Source organism: Rattus norvegicus, chromosome 8 (genome assembly GCF_036323735.1).
Source record: "Rattus norvegicus strain BN/NHsdMcwi chromosome 8, GRCr8, whole genome shotgun sequence".
NCBI classification, from domain to species: Eukaryota; Metazoa; Chordata; class Mammalia; order Rodentia; family Muridae; genus Rattus; species Rattus norvegicus.
In genome coordinates this window covers 112,809,463-112,832,494 of record NC_086026.1, presented here as the reverse complement: position 1 = coordinate 112,832,494, position 23,032 = coordinate 112,809,463, and the positions used below count along the sequence as shown (strand labels likewise).

The 23,032-nt window shown below is 45.0% G+C and overlaps 2 protein-coding genes across 8 annotated transcripts in view; one reads left to right on the top strand and one right to left on the bottom strand.

Moving 5' to 3' along the window:
• The first annotated feature begins 6,421 nt into the window (after window positions 1–6,421).
• Cdv3 (carnitine deficiency-associated gene expressed in ventricle 3) lies at window positions 6,422–19,597 on the top strand. 5 transcript variants are annotated; one of them, XM_063265607.1, is made up of 5 exons: window positions 6,422–7,157; window positions 8,119–8,195; window positions 13,067–13,209; window positions 16,198–16,351; window positions 17,392–19,597. In XM_063265607.1, exons 1-5 carry the CDS (start codon window positions 6,843–6,845, stop codon window positions 17,540–17,542), a joined length of 840 nt encoding a protein of 279 aa, XP_063121677.1. In that variant the 5' UTR covers window positions 6,422–6,842; the 3' UTR covers window positions 17,543–19,597. The 5 variants fall into 5 exon arrangements, with proteins under 5 accessions (XP_063121677.1, XP_063121678.1, XP_006243721.1 ...); XM_063265608.1 differs by having other exon boundaries at window positions 16,692–19,597; XM_006243659.5 differs by having other exon boundaries at window positions 16,192–16,351.
• Topbp1 (DNA topoisomerase II binding protein 1) overlaps window positions 17,292–23,032 on the bottom strand; it is a 48,413-nt gene continuing 42,672 nt past the window's right edge. For all 3 annotated transcript variants that reach the window (XM_063266447.1, XM_063266448.1, XM_063266449.1), the window contains one exon: window positions 17,292–22,622. In XM_063266447.1, the coding sequence (XP_063122517.1) occupies window positions 22,488–22,622 (135 nt within the window). In that variant the 3' untranslated portion in view covers window positions 17,292–22,487. The remainder of the gene's footprint in view (window positions 22,623–23,032) is intronic.

Below are 23,032 nucleotides of genomic sequence, written 5' to 3'. Positions count from 1 at the left end.
CTGTTCCTCCAAAAAAATAAACTCCAAAATCACGGAAACTGGGCAGTAGAGATGGCTCAGTGGTTACGTACTTGTTCTTCTTGCAGACAACCGGAGTTTGGTTTCCAGCACCCATCATAAGGTGACTCACAACTGCCTGTAACTCTAGCTCCAGAAGATCCAGCACCTTCCTCTGTAGCTTCCCAGGTACTGATACACGTGCACGCACGCACACACACACACACACACACACACACACTCACACACACACTCACACACACATACACTCACACACACACTCACACACATACTCACACACACTCTCACACACATACACTCACACACACTCACACACATACACTCACACACATATACACTCACACACACACTCACATACACACATACACTCACACACACATACACACACTCACACACACTCATACACTCATACACATACACTCACACACACAACTCACATACACACACACTCACACACACATACACTCATACACACACACACACACACACACACACATACACACACACACACGCAGTCTTAGTTCAGGTCACTATTGCTGTAATGAAACACCGTGACCAAGAAACTTTGAGAGGAAAAGGTTAATTTGGCTTCTACTTCAGATCATCACCAAAGGAAGTCGGGACAGGAACTCAAACAGGGAAGGAACCTGGAGGCAGGAGCTGATGCAGAGACATGAAAGACTGCTGCTTTCTGGCTTGCTCAGCTTGTTTTCTTATTGAACCCAGGACTTACAGCCCAAGGTGGTACCACCTACAGTAGACTGGGCCCTGCCTATCGATCACTTATTAAGAAAACGCCCTACATGCTTGCCTACAGCAACGTTATGGAGGCAGTTTCTCAATTAAAGCTCCCTTTTCTCTGATGAGCCTATCATGTGTGTCAAGTTGACACAAAACTAGCCAGCCCAAGTACACAAAATTAATAAGGTTTTATCAAGCCAAAGACAGTCAAATAGTCCTAGTCTTAGCTATTTAGGATACTAAGCTAGTAGGGTCCTTCAAGCCCAGAACTTTGAGGCCAGCCTGGAGAAAACAAAACCAAATCAAACCAAACCAAGCAAACAAAAGAGAATCCGGTGTGGTGGCACCCAACTGTAATTCCAACCCTCAGAAGGTGGAGGCGGAGGCCTACTTTGCTGTTAATTGTTGTGATAAACACTATGACCAAAAGCGACTTGGGCAAGGGAGGGTTTGTGTCCCAGTCATAGCCCAGCAATGAGGGAAGTCAGGGCAGAAACTCAAGCAGGGGCAGAAGCAGGAACTCAGACATGCCTCTATGGAGGAATGCTGCTTATTGGCTTACTCCCTGGGAGCACATTAAGCTTGGTTGGTTGGTTGGTTGGTTGGTTGGTTGGTTGGTTGGTTGGTTTAATACAACTTAAGACCTCCTGCCCAGGGTGGCATTGCCTACAATGGTCTGGGTCCTCCATTGATCAAGAAAAGTCCACAGACATGCTTACAGGCCACAGGGATAGAGGCACCTTGTCAAATGAAGTTTTTTCTCTCAAATGACCCCAGCTTGTGTCGTGTTGACGAAAGAAAAAATCATCTGCACACAGAGGGATCAGGAATTCAAGTGCCAGATCAAACCCAGTGCCTCAGACACGTTAGGTAGGCAAGGGCATGTAGGGGGAATGGCACAGCTGCCTCTACATAAATGCCAGGGGCCCGCACATCTGCAAAGGCATCTCCTGCAGGAGGACCTAATTGAGGGCTGCCTCAGAGACCAAGGATTGCAGACGCAGATGATGGCAGCTAATTGGGAACTACTGTTTAGAAGAGATGCTTTCTTGGGACCAATGGGGCGTGGGTGGAGGGTATTAAAGGAGCTTGCAGCAGTGCTCAGATGAGCTTGCTGCAGTGTTTCTCACCTGAGTCTGTCTCATTGATTCCGCACCACCCCACCTCCAACCCCCAAGGGTGGGTAGGGTCCAGTGACAAGTAGTTCAGGGCATAGGCAGCAACTACTGACCTACACCCTCCTATTATTCACTCCTAACATAGGGCCTGGTAATATAGTAAACATTGATAAAATGTTTTAGATCAATGAATGAGTGATTGAATAACTTAGAAATCAGGGGACTATATCAGCAAGGCATCGAACACACCTACGGCCTGCTAAGGTCAGATACCCCTGTCTGCCTGTGGTGACCATAGGAGAGACAAAGGCACCCACCCCCACCACCCCCAAGATGAGACTTGTAAGGCCAGTTGGAGGACACTCAGGCAGTGGCCGATCCTGGCCACCCGCTTCCTGCTGAGCTGTCTGGCCCGTGTGTGCCGCATTCTTGTGAGCTGAGCACTGGTGGAATTTCCAGCCTAGGGAACAGAATGGAACTTGGAACAAATAGCTCAGCAGAAAAGAACCCAGCAACAATGGGGCTGCCCAGCTGCCTTTTGCTAGCTCTCCATAGAATATCAGAGCTCAGCAAACCTTGGTAAATGGGGGATAACTGACCTCCTTCTAATTGGGTGTTCCGAGGACCCAGAGAGAAATGCCCATGTTTGGAAGGCATTAATCTTTGAAGAAGCCTGCTGTGGTGGTACATGCCTTTAAGTCCAAGCACTCAGGAGGCAAGAGTCATGGCCAGCCTGGTCTATGTAGCAAATCCCAGGCCAGCCAGGGCTGCATATCAAAGCCCATGCCGGCCTCCAGATTCTCTTAGCAGTACAAATATCTGATACAGAGTCCATGCTAGTATCCTGGCTCCCCCCCCCCCCCCCCCCCACATCATCTCATGGTGATGTTCAGTCTACTACTTTCTCTGCTCTGGACTCTTCCAGATGCTTCTTGCTGTACTCTCCCTCACATCTACAATAAAGACTTTCTCTTCAACCATACTTTGGAGAGGTTATGACCTCACTTTATACACATATCAGAGACCCTGTCTCAAATAAGAGACAAAAAAACCCCTACCAGACTTCCTGAAATACCCTAAAATGGCCTCCATTGGTCACTTCCTCTCTCCCAGAAGCCAGGACAAGAGAAGATCTGCTTGGCTTTAAGGATGGAGGATGTCTGCACACACTGGAAGGTTGATATGAGAGTCCCGCAAGGGCTGAGAAATGCTTTGGAGATGGGGGCTGGATAAGGATGAGCGGTGGCCACGGCAGGGTTCAGAGTGCTGTACGGGATACAGTGTTTAATGTGGGTTCTGGAGACTGAAATCAGTCCTTCACACTTTCAAGGGAAGCCACTTATTAACTGAATGAGCATTACATTTGAGTCACTGTGCCTTATTCTGAGTTGAGTAATACCTGCCTTCAACTCTGTAATAATCTGGAAGACAAGATCTAGATACAAATAAACGGGCCAGCATCAATAATCCACGATAGGCTTGAGGGAATCAATGGCCTGAGCAAACGCAGAGAAGGAAGTGCAGCCAAGAGTTGACACAGCAGCACTCCTCCTGTGTGTCCTCAAAATGTGATTGATGGCGTGCGTCCCCGAACTCCACTGTGCGTAAGAAATCGCGGTCAGACTACTAGAGAGCAGTGTCTTTGTGGCCCTGTCACTGTAGTGTCTCTGCAGTGTAAAATGGGTCCCTTCCTCTTTGACTCTCATGCCCTGAGACCAACAGCAGCTATTCCCATGAGCGAGCTGCTCTTGTCAGGTCTCCCCGGTTACCCTCCTCCTGGCTGGTTACAGGGGCCTTTGCAGTCCTAGTTCTGGGGAGGCAGAGACATGTGGATCCCTAATGATCACTGATCAGCCAGCCTGGCTGAATTAGTGCACTCTGAGTGCACCCCAGTGAGAAGCTATGTCCACCAAAAAATACAAAAATAAGAAGGGTGGGATGGCAAAATGGTTCTGCCTGATAACCTGGGCTTGATCTTCTAGATTCCTGCAAGTTGCCCTCTGACCTTGACATATATATCATGGCATTTGAGATCACATACATACTTACACAGATGAAAAAAAATAGTAAATGGCACTTGAGGCCTGCATGCCTAAGGTTGTCTGCTGGCCTCCAAGGAGATCACGGGCACTCAGGTGCACATGCACCACCCCCACACTCACCTACGCCTCCGGCAATGAGAAACGACAGCAAACCATGTTTGTAGTGTGGGCCTATACTCTTAGCACTTTTGGAGACAGAGAGGAGGAGTGTTAACGCTCAGGCTGCCTGGGTTACACAGGAAGACTTGTTTAAGGGAGAGAGAGAGAGAGACCCAGCTGCAGAGATGGCTCGGTGATGAAAAGTCCTCACCGCTCCTTCAGAGAGGCCTGTGCTCAGCTCCCATATCAAGTGCTCACAATAAATCTGGGTCCAGGAGTTCAAATGTACAGTTACATTCGTGAACACACACACACACACACACACACACACACACACACACACACACATCAAATAAAAATAAATATATCTTTTTGAAAAAGAGAAAATGGGTAGGGGTACAAGTGATAAAGTGGCTCCAGGACACAGGAGACAGCTTTGTAAACAATGGTGGGAACCCCAGGTGGTGAACACCTTTAATCTTAGCAGAGGTAGGAAGATCTCTGAGAGTTCAAGGCCAGCCAGGGCTACACGGGGTTACTCCATCCTAAAAACAAACGAAATGAAACAAAATAAAAAGGAGACCAACAACAAAAGCTAATTAGAAGTTGGTGAATCAAGACCATCCTTGGCTCTGTCTACTAGAGTGTTCAAGGTTAATTTAGGATACTTTAGACACTGTCTTAAAAAGAGGGGGAGGGGGCAGGAAAGGGCAGAAAAGGAATGAAAGAGGAAGAAAAATAAGGAAGGTAAAAAGAAAGTTTGCCAAGAGGTGTTAAGCAAAGCTGGTGGCACTGGGCACTGCTGAACTTGGACAATACCACAGGAAGATACGTGGTGTCACAAAAGGAAGTCACCTAGGAACCATCCTGTGTTGGGGGAAGGGGATTAAATATGTCTGCTTCTTAACCAGATGTGGTGGCACACATCTTTAATCCCAGCACTTAGGAGGCACAGGCAGGTGAATCTCTGAGTTTGAGGCCAGCCTGGTCTACAGAGCTCCAGGACAGCAAGGGCTACACAGTGAAACCCTGTCTCAAAAAATAAAACAAAAGAAAGGTCTGCTTATTGTTGGCTACAGCTGTAGGGCCTTAGCCACGACTAGGGAAGGACTTCTAAGGGAAGACTTGTGGAAAGACAGCTCTCCATTTACTGGCTGGGTTCTATCTTTCCCACAAGGCTACAGACCCAAGCCTTGGTTGTCACAGCTTTTTCCTCTACCCTGAAGAGGAAGCAGAAGTTTAAAGCATACCCAGGCCACACTTCTCACTGGGACGCGTACATTTGATTCTCTAGGGCCCCAAAATCAAGTCACGTGCAAACGAGGATATTTTTGATTCTCGTTTCTATATCTTGTGATTGTTCCCTTTCTCTGTCCTAAGATCCAAAATGGAGGCCAAAGTTAAATTGTAGCCATCATTCAAACTCAAGTCAGAGCAGAAGGAATTCTAGGTGCAATCGCCTGTATTGGGTTATTCACTGTTTAGCAGCTAGAAAGCCGGACTAGGAAGAACGGAAAGCCCTAGCATCACATAACCTAGGCACGGCGGTAGTAGAATGCCTGTGCTCTCGGCACTTGGATGGTGGAGGCAGGAAGATCAGATTATCTTTTTTCTGTTTGGCATTCAGAGCAACGTGGGATACGTGAGACCTGGTCTCAAAACAAACAAAAAGCTTCCTGGGTTGAAGCTTTTTGTCAAGGGTAAAGTATTCACTCAGTACGTGACATGCACCTGTTACACCCTACCACCAAAATCACATTCCCAGCTATTCTCCACTTCACAAGAGCTAGTGTTAGAGGGTCAGATTTATTTAACTTGGCCCTGGTAGACACATCTTGTCCAGGATGGAGTTCAAAATCAGCTCCCTTTCATTCATGTACTGCTTATTTAAGGTTCTTCCATAAATGGAACTACGAATACTTATCCAGTGCTCATCAAAAGCATTCCATTCAGAAGAAAAGTAATAGGTGCCCGACCAGAGAGGGTGCAAGTACCGAAAAGCGGGGCAGGAGGAACGAGATTGAACGTAGCTGGCTTAACATGGTCTCTTTCCTTTTCCTGAAAGTTCAAACGCCTACCAGGCCACAGTCCTGGCGAGCAGACGCACGTGTACCCTACGCATGCGCGCAACGAAGGCACAACCGCCCCCTCCGGCTGGTCTTCTTTAGCCAAGTCACCAACCCTCTAAATGCCCGCCCTCAAGGCAAAATCCTTGGCCAATCGGAGGCAGGAGCCATTAGGGACGTCACTTTTTGCATACACCCGCTTCTCCCCGCCCCCACACAGGGCACCGCCCCGTCGAAGGAACGGATTGTCACCTAAGCGCTCCGTCCCGGCATCTGATTGGCTCTCCCGGAAGACCCGCCCCCTTCTCGTCCCGCCGCCCGCCGCCCGCCCCCCTCGGCGCGCCCACAGCGGCGGGCGGAACCGAGCGCGCAGGCGCGGCGCTGCCTCTCTCTGCTGGTGGCCCGCCCTCCCTCCTCCCCTCCCTCCCCTCCCCGTCCCCTCTCCCCTCCTCAGGCCCGCGCGTCTTCCTCCCGCACGCGCCGTCGTTAGCCGAGCGCTCGCCGGTGCGCGTCTTCCTTGTCCCACAGGCAGCGGGGCGGGCGCGACCCTGCTCCACGCTCGCGGTCCCGGCGAGGATCGTACCACCGTTCCCCGGAGCGCGGGGGTAGCCGGCCGCCCTGCCGCCTGCGCCTCGGCGACCCCGCGGGGCTGAGGCGACGCCTCACCCGGCAGCCTGAGCGCACAGCCGGCCTTGACCCAGAGCTCCGAACCGCGAGCGCCGCGCCCTCCGCCGGCCCCACCCATCCGGGCAGCGGCCATGGCCGAGACCGAGGAGCGGAGCCTGGACAACTTCTTCGCCAAGAGGGACAAGAAGAAGAAGAAGGAGCGGAGCAGTCGGGCGGCCAACGCGGCGAGCGGCGCGGGCGGGAGCAGCGCGGCGGCGGGCTCCAGGCCGGGCGACGGCGGGAGCTTGGGCTCCGGTGCCAGGTCGGGAGACGGCGGGAGCTCGGGCTCTGGTGCCAGGTCGGGAGACGGCGGGAGCTTGGGCTCCGGTGCCAGGTCGGGAGACGGCGGGACCTCGAGGTCGGGAGACGGCGGGAGCGCGGGCCCCGGCGGCAAGGCCATAACGAAGGTGAGGGTCGGGAGCCCGGCGGCCGGCCGCATGTGCCCGCCCCCGCGGGCCCGGGAGCCCACGTGATTCGGGCTTCGCACGTCGGGCGAGCTCGCGGCCCCCGGGGCTCGTCTGGCCGCCCCCGTCCGCCGTCTTCCGCGCGCCGCGCCCTCTGGGCCACGGGGGTTGGGGCGGGCCGCGGTCCCCGGGTGACGTGTATCTGAGTCCTCGTTGTCCCACTTGAGCCTGGTTGGGGCTGGATTTTATTTTCTTAAGGTGTTCAAAGTCTCTGTGCCGCCGGTGTAGCGTGGCTTGCTTTCCCAGCGCGGCCACGTAAAGCTAGGAATTGAGTTGTGGAATTTCTGTCGCTTTTTCTCCGCCACTCAGCTTGCCCCGTAGTTGGTTTTAAGTAAAAGCGGCGGCAGAGGGGGTGTTTGGTAACCAGGCACGTGTCGGGATCTTGCAAGGACGGGCTAACTTTACAGCCCAGCCACTAGACCCATTTTATTTTTTTGAGACAAGGTCTCACTGTGTAGCCCTGGTTGGCCTCCAATTCACAAAGAACCTCCGACCTCTGCCTCTCCGGAGTACTGGGATTAAAGGTCTGTGTCACTGTCTGGATTTTTTTTAAATTATTTTTAAAGATCGCATTTATTTGCCTGTTTGTGTGCACGCACTCATGTGTGTGTACGTGTCCGGCGAGGTTAGAGGCCGGGGTTAATTCTCTCCACCACGTGGGCCCGGAGAATCAGACTATGGTCCTCGGTTGTTGACTTGCGGGTTCTTATACCAGCTCAAGAATCCTGGCGGCCCCTGATCTAATTTATTCTAGTCTGAAATCTGTTTACCAAGATCTCTAATTAATCAGATGTTTTGCAGGTACCTTTACCTGTTGGGGAATCGCGATGGCCCTTGATACCTCTTTTTCTTAGTCTAAAACGTGCTTAACACAAACTCTAATCAGATGTTGTTTCTTCCATAGGATGAAAATGAGTGGAAAGAATTTGAACAAAAAGAGGTTGATTACAGCGGATTAAGAGTTCAGGCAATGCAAATAAGGTAGGGTGTGATTACACGTGGGATTAGATAACCTGGTTGCAGATGGAAGGACTGCCCGTGTTTAGGTCGTGGTCTCCAGCAGGCCTCTGGTGTCATTAAATTAGCTGCCAATTCTAAAATCCTGTGAGAGTTTCCCGATTTGCAACTGTTTGGATTTTTGAGTTGATTAAAATGGGTATTTGTCATTTTTAAATTTTTAACACTTAGTGTTTGAACTTAGGTGGTCTTCCCTACCCCCAGTAAGGTTTCCTGTAGCTCATGCTGCCCAGAGAACTTACTGTGTAGCTGAGGATAAGGAGGGTTTTTTGTTTGTTTGTTTTCAAAAACATTTGAAGTGTTTTGCCTGTGTATGTCTGTACCGTCTACTGGATTGGAGTTACAGCTGTTGGTGTGTCTGGTGCTGGGAACTGGATCCCGATCTGTGGGAGAGCACTGAGCTGTTCCTGACCTTGAACCCTTGCTTCTAAAAGTGTCCACCTGAATGTGTGCTTGGTTTCGCTTCTCCTTGTTCATATTTAGTAAGGTGGATTGTAGTTCTCTCTGGGAAACAAGTTGAGATACTTTTGCAATTGCAGTTGAGGATACTTCAAACATCATAGATCTGTATTCACACTGAAGCCACTTTGAGTACTCATACCCCCCCCCACACACACACACACCCCGGTCTAGGAATTGAACATTTCTGTTAATAGAGCGGCTCTCCTGAAGCCTTGAACCCACCGCCTTTATCCCCAGTGAGTGACTTGCCCTGGCACTCTGTCTGCACAGTTCTTAGCCATTTCCTGAGCTGCTGGAACTGCAGGCCCCTGCTACCTACCATCTCAGGTTCTGAAGTGACTGATTTTCAAAGTTTAGGAAAATAGTCATATTTTCACAGTTGGATTGGTTGATTACGAGACTTTAAAATTGAGAGCCTACATTGTCATGTTCAATCTCTGATAGTTCGTTTTAGATCTGGTTTTTAAAGTGACATGCTTGGGAAGATTTTTAAGAAGAAAATGTAAGATTTTGAAGTACAAAAAAAAGTAAGGTAGGGCTCTGTTGCTTTAAGATTCAAAATCCTTAACTCGTCTTACACAAAATGATCAGAAATTCTTTGATGCTTGCAATTTGTAGAGAATTCAAGTGACCATTTGAGACAGTTGTTAAGGAAACAACTTTCTTAACATAATCTTTTAAAATCTAGATCAGGTAACTTCTATTGAAAAACCAGTAAGTATTTTAATGTCTGGTTAATGTCTGTACCACCCAGGCATTGATGCCCCTAGGTGCTCTCATTTGTGAATTCACCAAATTAAACATTTCTTTTTGTAGCAGGAAACTTAAAAGGTATCTACCTGTTTGGTGTGGCTTCTTTTGTATGTGAGTGCACGGGCGCTTTATTTTTTTCCTTTTTTAAAGATTTAATTATGTGTGTATGTCTGGGAATATGTACTGTGCATGCAGGTGCCTGCTGAGGTCAGAAGAGCGTCAGGTAGGTCCCGTGAAGCTGGAGTTACAGGTATTTGGGAGCTGTCTGAGTTCTAGGGACTGAATTTGATTCCTCTGCAAGACCAGTATATACTCTGATGAGTAAATTTTAGAAAATACTCCCACTGGGCTTGACGGTGAAAGATGTAACTGTCAGCTGTTGAGAAGGCTGAGGTAGGGAGATTGAGAAAAAAAAAAATCAGGCCTGCATGGGTTAGAGTGAGTTCAAGGTTACCCTGAGCAATTTAGTGAGATCCTATCTCAAATTTTAAAAAGTAGAAAATGTTCCTGTTTTCTTTGTCCCGAAGCTTGATGTATAACTATGGAGTGGGATTTACAGGTTCCTTTTATCTAGGGTGGTCCCTGCTCTGTTGTAGTTAGGGTTTTGGTCGGCCCTTGAGTGCTAAGTTTTGGTCATATTGACTTGAACTTTAATGGGTAAAAGTAACACTTTCTGAAGGTGGAGGGGTAGCCTTCAAGGTTTTTCAGTGTAAAATTTGATTTTAGAGTCAAGAAGTTACTTCATAGCTCAGGCTGGCCTTGAACTGCTGTGATCCTCCTGTTTTCAGCCCTGCGTGCTAGGGTTTATAGGTGTGCACCACTATGCCAGGCTTAGTTTGCCAAACCTTCCCCTGTTTGGAATACTGGGAGTCAGACATGGTTTCATACAACACAGGCAAGTTCTACCAGCGAGTCATATCCTTAGCTCTAATTTATTATCTAACTTTTTTTGGTTCTTTTTTTGAGACAGGGTCTTGTGTCAAAGCTAGAATTAGACTCCATATACAGGCAAGACACTTACCTCCATGCCTTTCCCTCCAGTGCTTGCTTTAAGACGTGGGGGCAGTCCCACTGGGTTATTCCAGGTTGGCTCCCAGGCTCTTGGTTGGAGGGATGTATTTTGTTGTACAGTAAACTGCTAGCTTCTGTGCTGTGCTGTTCATGGTTTACAGCACCAGTTTGTCATTGCTCTCCAGTAGTTACTTTAGAAAATGTCACTGGTTTTTGCTAGTGGGTTATAATCTAGGTGTGTTTTTAAAATTTGTGGTTATTTTAATTATTCTTAAAAGTCTCTGGGGCTGGGGTTAGAAAAATGTGTCCTGGCAGGATATGATAGGACATGCCTGTAATCCCAGATCGGGAAGTTGAGGCAGGAGGATTATGGGTTCAAGGCAAGGCCAACCTTAGCTACATTGGGAGAGACGTCTTAAAAAAGAGATGTGACATTTTGTTACATCTTCTTGATGTTAGTAAGCCAAATTGGAATTTTTCTTTAAATTGTGAACATGCAGTATATGCCTTGCCTGAATGTTCACTCCTGTGCTATTCAATTGAGGGCCAGAGGAGTCCATGAGATAAGGTCTCTCAGTGAACTTGAATCTCACCATTTTGGCTAGGCTGGCTAGTCCTGCAATGTGGACATGCCTGGCTTTCTTGCGAATGCCAGGGATTTGAATTCCTCTTCTCTTTTTGCTTTTACAGCAAGTGTTCTCACTGTATATGCAGCTGAGCAGTTGTGACTTAATTCGTTGGTGACTGGGTAGATTGAAAAACTGAAAGCTACTGCTTCAGTGTATGCAGGTGTAAGTGGGAAGCCACCTTTCCTGGATGGATTAAGTTGTTGGGACATTGCCATTAGGCAGTTGCATCTAGATGAGTACCTATTTCATCCCTGAAGAAATTAGCATAGTGGCTTTAAAGTTTTAAAAAGGCAAGAAACTCTTGAAAAAAATTCTGAAGATTGGACACCACAATTAGTCTGAGTAATTATAAACTTCATACCAGATAATAAGCTATTGTTAGAAAATGGTGTTATGTTATCTGATCAGCTTTTAAAGATCCTTTGTAAATAACATGTTCCCATATCTTTTTTTTCAAATGAAAGCTAGAATTTACTGTTATCATGGTGATATATGTGCTGAATGTATAGAATTTGTATGACTGCTAAATATCTAGTACTGTCTGTGACAGTGTGTGCTAACCCATTTGCTCTTCATGTTGGTGTATGTGTCATCTCTATCTAAAAGCCAACAAGTGTATCTGGAAAGCCTGACCAGTAAATGACAGAGATGGCAGAACCTGGATTTCAGCAATCAGTTTCCTAATACTGTTTTGGCTATCAAAATACTTGTTAAAATTACAAATCTTTAGGATTCGCTCTGCATTGTTTTGGTGTTTATGATAACTGTCTTAGATGATAATTTAGATGGCATGATTATTATTTGTTAGTGATCAGCATCATTTTATGTGGCTGAACAGGTTATATGATAAAGGGAAAACTGAAATTTGGCTTGACCATATCCTTCATCTCTCTTTCCTTTGTCTTTTAAAAATTACAGTTTATTTTGTGTGGGCATGCCGTGGCGTGCAAATCAGAATAAAACCAGCAGGAGTTAGTTCTCTTCCACCTGTGGATCCTGGAGATTAAACTCAGGTAGCTGGGCCTGGTGGCAAGGACCATCTAGTTGTGACCTTTAGTTTTGGAGAATGTGTTACTGAAGTCATCATCCTTTGCCTCAGCTTGTGTGCCGAGGTCACCAGCCAGTCTCCCAGTGGTGATCACTTCCATGTTTATTGTTTTGAATTATGGGGAGCAGCCCAAGACAAAGTGCTCTGTTATTGAGCCTTGTCACTAGACCTTAAGAGACCATCTTAAGTACAGATTGAAGATTAGGTGCTTCTCTTTGTTGGCATCCCAAGTCATTAATGCAGGAGTTACTTCAGCTGGACTCAGTAAAGATGGGTGTGATGGTTTACACCTTTACTCCCAGCACGTGAGATAGAGACAGGAAGATCAGCCTGGGTCATAAACTTCCTTGAGTATATGCTGAATTTAAGAACAGCCTGGGCTATGTGAGACCTTGCTTCAAAATCAAGTCCAAAAGGAGGTCAAGAAATTTGTCTTGGATTCTAGGTATGGCTCAGTTTAGCATGCTTTTGTAGCATACATGAAAAATCCAAGTTAGACTATACTCACAGAAACAAAACAATAACAGAACAGTACCTGAAGAAATTTAGCTTAAAGCTAGGACATGTCTAATAGAAATAATCTTTTATGGGGGCCAGCAAGATGGCTTATTGGGCATTGCTGTTAATGTTGATGGCCTGAGTTTATTCCCTAGAGTCCACATGGTGGAAAGAGAACTGATTCCCAAGTTCCCCCTAGAAAGTATAATTGGGCATAATGGTGTACTCACACCTTTCATCCCAGCAGAGGGGGGCAGAGATAGGCAGATCTCTGAGATGTAGATCAACTTTGCCTAAATATGAGTCCATGCCAGTCACTACTGCATAATGCGACCATATTTCAAAAAAAAATTGTTTTTTTGTAGTAGTAGTTTCATATGGTGGTGCATATACATCTAGTTCTTGGGAAGTTCAATGTGCTTGTTTTTCAATAGTGAAAAGGAAGACGATGATAATGAAAAGAGAGAAGATCCAGGAGATAATTGGGAAGAAGGTGGAGGTGGCAGTGGAGCAGAAAAATCTTCAGGTCCCTGGAATAAAACTGCTCTGGTACAAGCGCCTCCTGCTCCAGTAACAGGTGATCTTCTGTTTTCCCTCCTGAGAAGGGGGTGGGCAAAGTGGATCCCAGTGTATGTTTCGTTAGTGGAAGGAATGTAGAAATTGAGTAACATACTTTTTTTTGCCCTGTAGGCTGTCAAAGTTTTGCTTTTGTTTTTGGTGCTAGGGAATGAAGGAAGCCAAGTAGTTTACCTGTTGCCATAATCCTACCACTAAATTCTATCCATGGTGCTACACACTTAGGTCTGGAAGCTTACATTCTTGGCAGAAGGGAGTGAGTAAAAAAGTTCTTTGTAACAAATCTTGGGGGTTTGTGTGTTGTTGGAGTATGTGCTTTCGTGGTTGTACAGCTGCTTGTGGATAGGCCACAGCTCTTCGTTGTTGTTCACTTTTATTTTTTGAGAATAGGGTTTCTCAAGGAACTAGGAACTCAAGCCAATTCTAGCTATCCTAGCTGGCCAGCTTGCTTTTATGATCATGTTTCTGCCTCTAGTGAGATGACTGCCATGCCTGCCTAGGCTAACATGGATCTGATCATCCAGCTCTGGTCATCATCCATTAAGTCATCTTTCTAGCTCAGTTTTTGTTTGGTTTTTGCTGTGTTAGAAATTGAACTCTAATGTGCTGTCCCACAGCTGCATTTTCAGCTCAAAAATCTTAGTTTTATTTATTTTATATAGCTTAGGCTGGCCTTGAGTCCTCTGTGTAATACGGATGACCTTATGCTACCCCCACCTCCCTAAAACTGAGATTACAGGTGTGAGCTTTCCCAGCAGCTGTCTAATTTAATTTTTTTTTTCTTTTTGAGGACGTCATCTGTATGTTTTGGTAATCATTCCCACTCCACCCAGGCCCACTAGTCACTCTTGCTTTTTGAGTCAGGGTCTTACTAGGTAGCCCAGGCTAGCCCTGAATTTATTTGCGTGCGTGTGGTGTGTGGGTGTGCATATCGAGGCTAGAGTGGCTGTGTCTTCCTTTGTTACTCTAAATGCTTGAGACAAGCTCTCACTGAGTCTAGAGATGATGGAATTGGCTGTACTGGTTGGCTAGCACACTCCTGGGATATTCTTTCCTCTTTCACTGTCCACCTCCCCAAGCCTATGCTGTTTACAAGCCCACGATGCTGCCATGCCTGAGTTCTGGTGCATATGAATTAAGTTCTAATGCTACGGCACATGCTGAAATGACTGAATCACCATGATGATGCCCTTAAGTTTTCTTTTTTCCCTCCTGAGCTTGCTCCTCTTTCAAGCTACTCCTGAAATGTTCCCGCAGACCCTTAGTCTTTATGCTTTGGGCTCCATCTTTCCTCTTTGTATCAGGTGCCTGAAAAGCCAGATGATAGATAACCTAAATGAGCGGACTGGTGGTCTCTGTTGTGCTGCTGTGGCATAGACAATAATGTAGATTGAACAACGACGGTCAGTTGTTGGGCCAGATTCTGCTTGTTGGCTGACATTTAGTTTTTAAGTGTTTGCTTTCTTTTTAATGTTGTGTGATGAGTTTGTGGAGCTGGTCTTGCCACCATGTTTATAGAGAATCTTACCTGCCAAGCCATTTATTTGGCTGGCCTCCAGGCCTTTTCACATGTTTAATTCTACTCTGTTATTAACCCCCACCCCACCCCCCAAGCCCTTTTTTAAAATGTAGCTGCTTTGTGGCTCAGCAGTTAAGAGTACTAACTAGTAGCTCTACCAGCACCAGAACCGTATCTTAGTAATTCTTACCTGGATGCCCACAAACACCTATGACTCCTGTATCAAGGAATCCACTTTTTCCTTCTGCCCACCAGGCACCTGTGTATCTACACAAAGTGTGCACACATTAAACTGTAGCTCCTCCGTACTCCTCTGCTGTGGTCTTTGATGTGGCACCCATCTCCCTTTTTGTCTCCAAGAATATACTGCTCATTAGCATTTTGGGAGGTGATGGATGTGATAGAGTGACGGCTACTCACATGTAGCTGTTGAGCACTGTGGGTGGTGGCTAATGTGACTGAGGAGTTGAAATCTAGGCTTCATTTTACTCCTCTTAAATAGCTACATGTGTTGCTTTGAATCCCAGCACTCGGGACACAGGCAAGTGGTGTCTGAGCTAAGGCAGCCATGGCTACAAAGTGGAGACTGTCTTTAGATGAATGAAGCAAGTGAGCAGCAAGCCTCACAAGTCACATGACCCTCACACAAACTATGGTGACAATTTTTTCAAAGCCACATATAGTGGCTGAAGCATAAGGGTCAGTAGATATTTGGGGTTTGGTCTGGTCTCTTTGAAGATGACCAGGACTCAAGATCTTCCTGTCTCAGCCTCCCATGTTGCAAGCATGTTTCATTATTCAAGGCAGATTTTAATGTGTGTGTGTCAAGTGCAGTTTAGGTACTCAGTAAATAAGCATGTGTGCTTTACCTCTGGTATGACTAGGCCTATAGAAAAGTCTTTTAAACTATAAGAACATTTTATTACATCTAGTAGATGATTACAGTGCTGTCCCATTGAGCTTCCCCAGCCTGAAACTTTGAAAGCTTTTGAAAAGTGGGAAACACTGCTTGAAAACATACTGAGGGTCAGCTGGGGAAAATAGGAGATAGATAGGAAAGACCTGAAAGGTTGTGGCCCCCAATTAAATTTTAAGCCAAGGTACCTGTGTTATAAGCAAATAGAGAAACTTAACATCCAGTGATCTTAAGAGAATGAAATAAAGATGAGAATTAGATATTTTCTTTATTATCTTTAGGGGCTTAAAATGCTGATGTGCATTTTATTAAATAACTTACATAAGATAACCTTGTTTAACCCACCTTCAAAGTAGAGAAAGTGGCTGCCACATATACTGATAGGAGAAACACTCTAGTGATCATACATTCCAAAAGGGTAACCTCAAGATTAAGAGATGGGTGGGTTTTCTACTTTGAAACATTTTCTCACAGAACTTTGCTTTTATTGTCTAATCCAGATCCTTTCTATGATTGGTCAAACATTTGAATGAATGTTTATCTATTAGTTACAGAAACCCCGGAGCCAGCAATGCCTAGTGGTGTATACAGGCCTCCTGGGGCAAGGCTAACCACGACAAGGAAAACGCCACAAGGACCACCAGAAATATACAGTGACACACAGTTCCCATCCCTGCAGTCCACTGCCAAGCATGTAGAGAGCCGGAAGTAAGTGTGTGGAGCTGTGGGTTAGGCTTCCTGACAGGTGGCTGGGAACCAGGTGGGGCTTGGGTGCCCAGGAGGGAGGAGATGGTGGGGCAAGAGCAAGAGCCCTTTTTGGAAAGGACAAGAGAAAGGATGCTAAGATAGATTTCGTGATCCGCTGTGTTTCTGTCACAGCTTCATTTAGGTAGTTCGTTTAATTTTAAGTACATTTTACTGGCTTATGTTCCTTTTAAATAAGGAAACTAGAATTGTAGAAGCATTTATCATTGCATTCCCAATATATGTGAGTAGGTGAAAGACGCTGGGATTTAGAGATCTAATACTATAAATAATCTTATTTCAGCAGGTACTTAAAATGAATGCTGCCTGAAGTTAAATGACCACATATGGCACATCTACATCTTATTAGGGACATGGATTTTCAAAAGTAAATAAAGTGGGAAGAAATGTAAATGGCATCAGATGGACGAATTTTTGGGTGGTTTTTAAATCCCAGCCTTTGCCTCACTGAGAGCACAGCTGGCTTGAATTAGACCTCTACTTGGACGTGCTCCCCATTCTGTCCTCACATGTGGGGGGACTCTGGGAGAGCAGTGACTTGCCACACATCTTCTGTACCTGATCTAATCAGACCACTCCCCCAAAGCAAAGGGGAGGAGAAATCGTTGAATGATGAGAACATTACTTGAATGAGGAAATTGTTGCCCTTATGCATAAAGACGTATTACCTACTAACTGCGAAAACTTAGAAGTGAGTCTTAGAAGGAATGTCATTATACAGCTTCTCTCTGGTTGTCTTCAAGTTGGTCCCAAATACTCTGTTCAGAAGATGGGGCCTCAGAGCTTCAGTACAGTATTACATGTTTTCTGTTCAATTGAAGCCTTAATGGTTTGATAAGGATTTTTGTATTCCCTTCCTGTCTCTCCAGGATTATTCTTAGGGTCTTTTTTTTTTTTTTTTGTTTTTTAAATTCGAGGAAGAATACTTTCAAAATTCCCTAGTGACGAAGAAATATTTACTGATTACATTTCTTTTCCCTTAGGGATAAAGAAATGGAGAAGAGCTTTGAAGTAGTAAGACACAAAAATAGAGTTAGGGAGGAGGTTTCAAAAAATCAGGCCCTTAAACTTGAGCTAGACAACCAGTATGCTGTGCTTGAGAATGAGAAGTACAGCCCCACACAGTACAGTTAAGGAATGGTCTTTGCTAAGCCTTCCAAGATAACTAGACCACAGCCAACCACCAAGAACAGCCATTCAGCGTCTTGATTTCTGCATCTACAGTGGCTGACTGAAGACCTCGGTCCAGTGGCTGTCCCTGTTGCACTATGGAAGTTCAAGAGTCACGACTGATCTTGATGTGTCTTGGATTTAGGGATGTTTTCATTGTCTTAAATATTTGTGAATTAGATTCAACAGTGTTTCCATAGTTGCTCTGCGTATAAAACCAAACCTGCAGCCAGTGGTCATTTCAAACATCTTTATGTTCAGATACTGAGCCTTCGCAAGGTTGACTACCTCAGATTTGCTGCACTTAAATTGTGGATTTCATGTGGATCACAACTTCTACATAAGGTTACAGCTATTAGTGTCTGTGTGAACCTTGAAACCAACTCTACTGGATTCCTAGCAGAAAGCCTTCAGAAGTCAGCCATCTGGGTTCTGATCCGCTGTAAAAACAGAAGAGTTAAGTGACCTTAATAACCTGTTCTGTGCCCCATCCTAAGGAATATTCTATAGGCTGTGGCTGTTAGACTTCCTGGAACAAGCCGCTGTCAGAAATGATGTGTTTGGATCATCTGTGTGGGGCTTATGATTTATAATTTTAAGTTTTTAGTTGTATGAGGTAACTATGGATTTAATTCAACCAAACTTGGGTCCACCAAATGGGGAGCGGGTGGGGGTAGCCTTGTTTCTTTGAATACATTTTCATTCAGATAGTGCTTGTCCAGTTCCACATTAAGGCCTTGCTTTGACTTGGAGTAAGTTCTTTGAGGGCATATTGTGTGGTGAAATAGTCTGAAAGAAGCATTGGAATTGTGAGATGCCCTATGAATTTGCCATCCTTAGGTGGAACCAGGTAGCTGTAGATACATATAAAGGACAGTGGATCCGCTCCACTCCAGGTGCTGCTCAAGCCTCCTAATCAGGTCTAAATTGAACTGCTGTGGACAGAGTGTGGTGTCTGCTCAGAAGGGGTGTTTCACTGACCTGGCTTTTACAGTTCAAAGTAACAGGAGCAAAAACCACCAAGTTGTGAATCTTGCATGGTGTCTGATAAATACAGTGTGTGCCCCATATTTTAAGGTTATGGGCTATTCTGGAGATCCATTCATTGTTTAGCCAGCTCTTATCATTCACCTTGGGAGTATGTTTGTATTCACTTGGAGAGTCAGGGGAATAGCCAGTAATGTAGCACTTCTGTTGTTAGTAATTACAATGTAACGATCTAGTGGTACTTGGCTCTTAGAAGAGGTCACAGTTAGATTTCTTTCCACCTAATGAAATAGACTGCCAGTTTTCATGCTACTGCAAATGGTTCAGTACACGTACTCTACATTGGCTATGACTGTGTGATATAATGGCGGTGCCTAGGTTTCTCTCTGTAAATGAATCCCTTTGCCAAACACAGTTCAGACTCGCTCACTACTGACAGTAGTAGAACCGGAATGAGTGAAGTTTTCCCAGCTTGAGAGCATGTCTTGCAGATTAGTGGATTAGTGCAGCAGTGTGGGAAGCAGGAGGTGCAGACCAGTGTCTCCTGACCAGACTGTATGCCACTTCTGGGCAACAGTGTTGGCATGATCTGAGCCAGCCAGGAGGAGGGTGGGTGATTAGAAGCTTGAGATTCTTAGTTATACTGAAGGCTTAATTTGGGCACCAGAAAACCTTAACAAGTAATCTCACACCTTGAGTCACAATCTTCCCTTAATGTATGCTTTACCCCAGCTTCACACACATAGACAAATTCTGTTCGGGGTTCTGGTTTAAGAAGTGAACAGACGTATGACGAGGTTTGTTTAATGGCATACTGTACTGGAACGCTGAAGACCTGCAGCAGATGTAAATTCCAAGTCTTGTTATAGTTTTTTAAGATTGTGAAATCAAAATGCATATGAATCAAGTTTTAATACACTGTCTGGGTGGATGAGGCTGTCCATTGCACCATTTCTTTCTTTGGGTTCTCAGGCATGGTTCCGACAGTGTACGAACTCTGTAACATTAACATTGAATAAACAGTCAACCTACGGATGGTGGAATGTGGTGCTTTTCTGTTGAAACCCCTTAGTCTAAATTAGCAGTGTCTGGTCAACTTCTGGGGGATGACCCTGCTCTCGAAGGGTGCACTTAGAAATGTTTGCCAAATTTTGTAGATGTTAACAGGCATGGGTGGAAATGGCTGCACATCAGAGACACTCCTTAAAGTGTTGAACTGTGTTAGGGAGCTTCAGTAGATTTTGTAGCTTTGTTAGAGAAGGGGATTCTAAAGCCCTTTTCAAGTAAACTGATTTCAAGTCCCTTTTTTATTGGAGGGGAGCCAGAGGTCAAAATCAATTTTGGGTATATTCCTCGGTCATGGTTCCATTTTTAAAATGAGTGTAGGTTGGGGGAGCAGTCTTTTCAGGTGATTATCTTCCTATAATTGGGTCCCAGGGCTTGAACTCAACTTGTCACTCTGGAAGCTATTCATTACAAAAAGCTTTCTCTGATCTACACCATTTTTATTCCTCCTGTCTGGGCCATTCTGGGCTCCTTATTCAAAAGATGTTTCTAGGGTTTTCCCCTCTTCTCAAATGTGTATGGGTGTTTTGCCTGTATATGTATCAGTTCTGGAGACCTTTTAAAGAACTGGAGTTAAAAAGGTTAGCCATTTTGTGTGTGGGCGCTGGGAATAAACTTAGGACCAGAGTAGCCAATGCGGTTTCTCTAGCCTTTACACATCTTTTCCAGTTTCAGTTTATAGTCCTACGTCAGTAGAGGTGTATTTTAAGCCACTTTTGGTAATGGAATCTATATTTACTGTCTACTTTTGCACTTGGTTTTGGCTTTAAAAATTACTTAAGTTTATGTGAACATATGCCACTTGTGTACAGGTGCTTATAGAGACCAAGAAAGTGTGTTGGACCCTTAGAGCATATGAGGCACTAACTTTACATGGGTGCTGGAAACTCAAGCTTCTCAGCAAGAACATCAAGTGCTCTTAACCACTGGTGTATCTCCAGTTCTGAAGTTTTTCCTTAATTGCTTATTTAAATTAGAAAATACAAAACACCCTCCTTTAGGGCCACAGCATGCAAGGCAAAGTCCTCTACTCTTAGGCTACATACAACTTTAAGTGTCTTGCTATGTAGTTTAAGGTGGGCTCTGATCTCAGTCTAAGCTTCCATAGGCTCTTTAGAGATAATGGTCTCTTGAGTTCAGGCTACTCTCAAGTTTGCCTTGTAGCTAAGGCTGGCCTTGAGACCTTGATCTTAATAGCTTGTATCTGTAAAATCTCAACACTTGTCTTGTAGGGGCAGGAAGATACTATTTTTGTGGCCAGCCTAATCTACATAGCTTGTTGCAAAGCTAGCCAGGGTTATAAAACAACTCAGTTGACAAAAATTCTTGGTTTTCTTAAGGGCACATGCCCATTGTAGTTGCTCATTCCCAGACACTTCCAACACCAAAAAGAAATGCCTTACCAGTGAGTTGTTCTGCCTCACACGTATTTCCCCATTTCCCCAGTCCATGGGCTTTCCTCTTCTGTGCACTCACATGAACAGTAGGTGTCTTGTGATTGGCATTGCACAAACATGCTTTTGAGGGTCGTCCGTCCATCTGTCCATCCGTGTTGTGTTAGTACAACTTGCTAGTAAACCAGTTGTATGGACATAACATGCACGCTAAGTAGACATTTGGCTTGTTTCCATTCTGCCTCAGTGTTGCTATGAGCTGCCATGTACATAGAAGTGTTAGTGTCGGCATGCTTCTGTCTCTCTCTGGTGTATACCTAAAGACAAAATCACCGAGCCACACGATAATGTCAGAACTGTAGAGCCATTTTAAAGGAGCTATGTGTGTCTTTCCCAGCAAATGTGATTCTAGCCCTCCTGTGGAAGCATGAACTAGCTCCTTACTGGCTCTGGCATCTCCTATTTCCTGTACTTAGGTGAGTTTTAGGGACCTAAACCCAGGTCTTTGAGCTGGTGCAGCCCACTTTATCCAGGGAGCCAAGCCATCCATCTCCCTTAAGGTGTATTTGGGTAGCCTGGGCCAGTGCAACATGTTATTTTGAAGCACAACAAATTTGTCACCTTTTAAAAAGATACTTGTCTGCACATGAGTGCTGGCATCCATGGAGTGAGCCAGAGGCATCAGATGCTTCTGGAATTGTAGTTTTATGGGCAAGTGTGAACAACCTTCTAAGGGTGTTGACAGCCAAACTTAAGTCCTTGGACCTATATGCTGCCTCTAGTCTTTGCTTTATTTAACAGTTTCAAACTCAGTGACCAGCCAATTTTTTTCCCTTTCTTAATCCTTGTAAAATATCACAATGTAATTAGCAATTGAGTTTTTAAGGTACGTTTGATATCAACAGACCTAAATGAACAAAATAATAGTTTGAGTTGCTATTTTTTATTTTTTCTTAAAGTTTTGGTGCCCACATTTGGCAAATGATAGTTTAGTTTATACATACACACATTTACATATATACATATTTTAAGCTTAAAGCCCCAGCTTCATTATTAAACTCTGCTTAGGCTGTTAAAAAGAGGTTAAATGGCAAGAATACATATATAAAGATCAGGAAAACAGGAAATAACCCTAATGTATAAACCAAGACACTTTTTAAACAAATCTTGTTAAAACGACTACAGCCTCATATATTTACAAGAAAAGTCCTAATGTACTCAGTGTGGCTTGGCAAGCTAATTACGTTCCTTTTTATCAGGAACAGTCAGCGTCCAGTGATTCATTCAGGTTAAAGGCATCAAGTTCACAGATCATTTTATCACATGTATGCCTTTAAAATGCTACACAAATGCATGACAGCAATGTTCAGCTTGTAGCTGAAAATTTTCTTATGCTGCTGGACATTGACACAGTCTTACGCATTTTGGACAAGCGCGCTAAACTCAAAACATTCTTTTGAGAATCAGTGCACCCGAGGCCGTTTGATGACGTTCTCTGCAGGAGTTTTCCTCTTCTGTGGTAGTCCAGGCCCACCTTCCTTGTTACGGAATAAAGCAGTTTCGGATACTCGGTAATTATCAGCACAAGGAGGGGATTCCTAGAATGGAAGAGGAAAAGGTATTTGGTCAAAGCTCTGCTGAAGTGACGTTAGCTCAGATCTTAATGGCTCCACGGGTTAAAATATGGATTGAAGCGGGGAAGGGTGGTTAGTAGTTACCCATTACAGATGAAAGTGCAGCGGGCTTCAGAACCATCACACTAGCAGGTAACAAGGATATTAAAGTGTTTCTACCCTGCAATGCAATGGCTACCTTTGTAGCCATTAAGTAAATCAAAATTCCAAGGCCTTCTACCATAAAACAGGCAAGCTGGCCTGGAGTGCATTTTGAACCCGGGATGCTTAGTGATCCATCCTCCTACCTAATTCTCAAATGCTGGGATTAAAGGCCTGAGTCACCGTGCCAATCCCACTAGTTTGGAATTGAGCCTGTGTATACCTTCTCAGTG

Coding starts and splice junctions, on each gene's coding strand:
- Cdv3 (XM_006243659.5), top strand. CDS start 6,843: ATGGCCGAGACCGAGGAGCGGAGCCTGGACAACTTCTTCGCCAAGAGG. Junction 7,158..8,118: donor GCGGCAAGGCCATAACGAAG/GTGAGGGTCGGG, acceptor TTTCTTCCATAG/GATGAAAATGAGTGGAAAGA. Junction 8,196..13,066: donor GTTCAGGCAATGCAAATAAG/GTAGGGTGTGAT, acceptor GTTTTTCAATAG/TGAAAAGGAAGACGATGATA.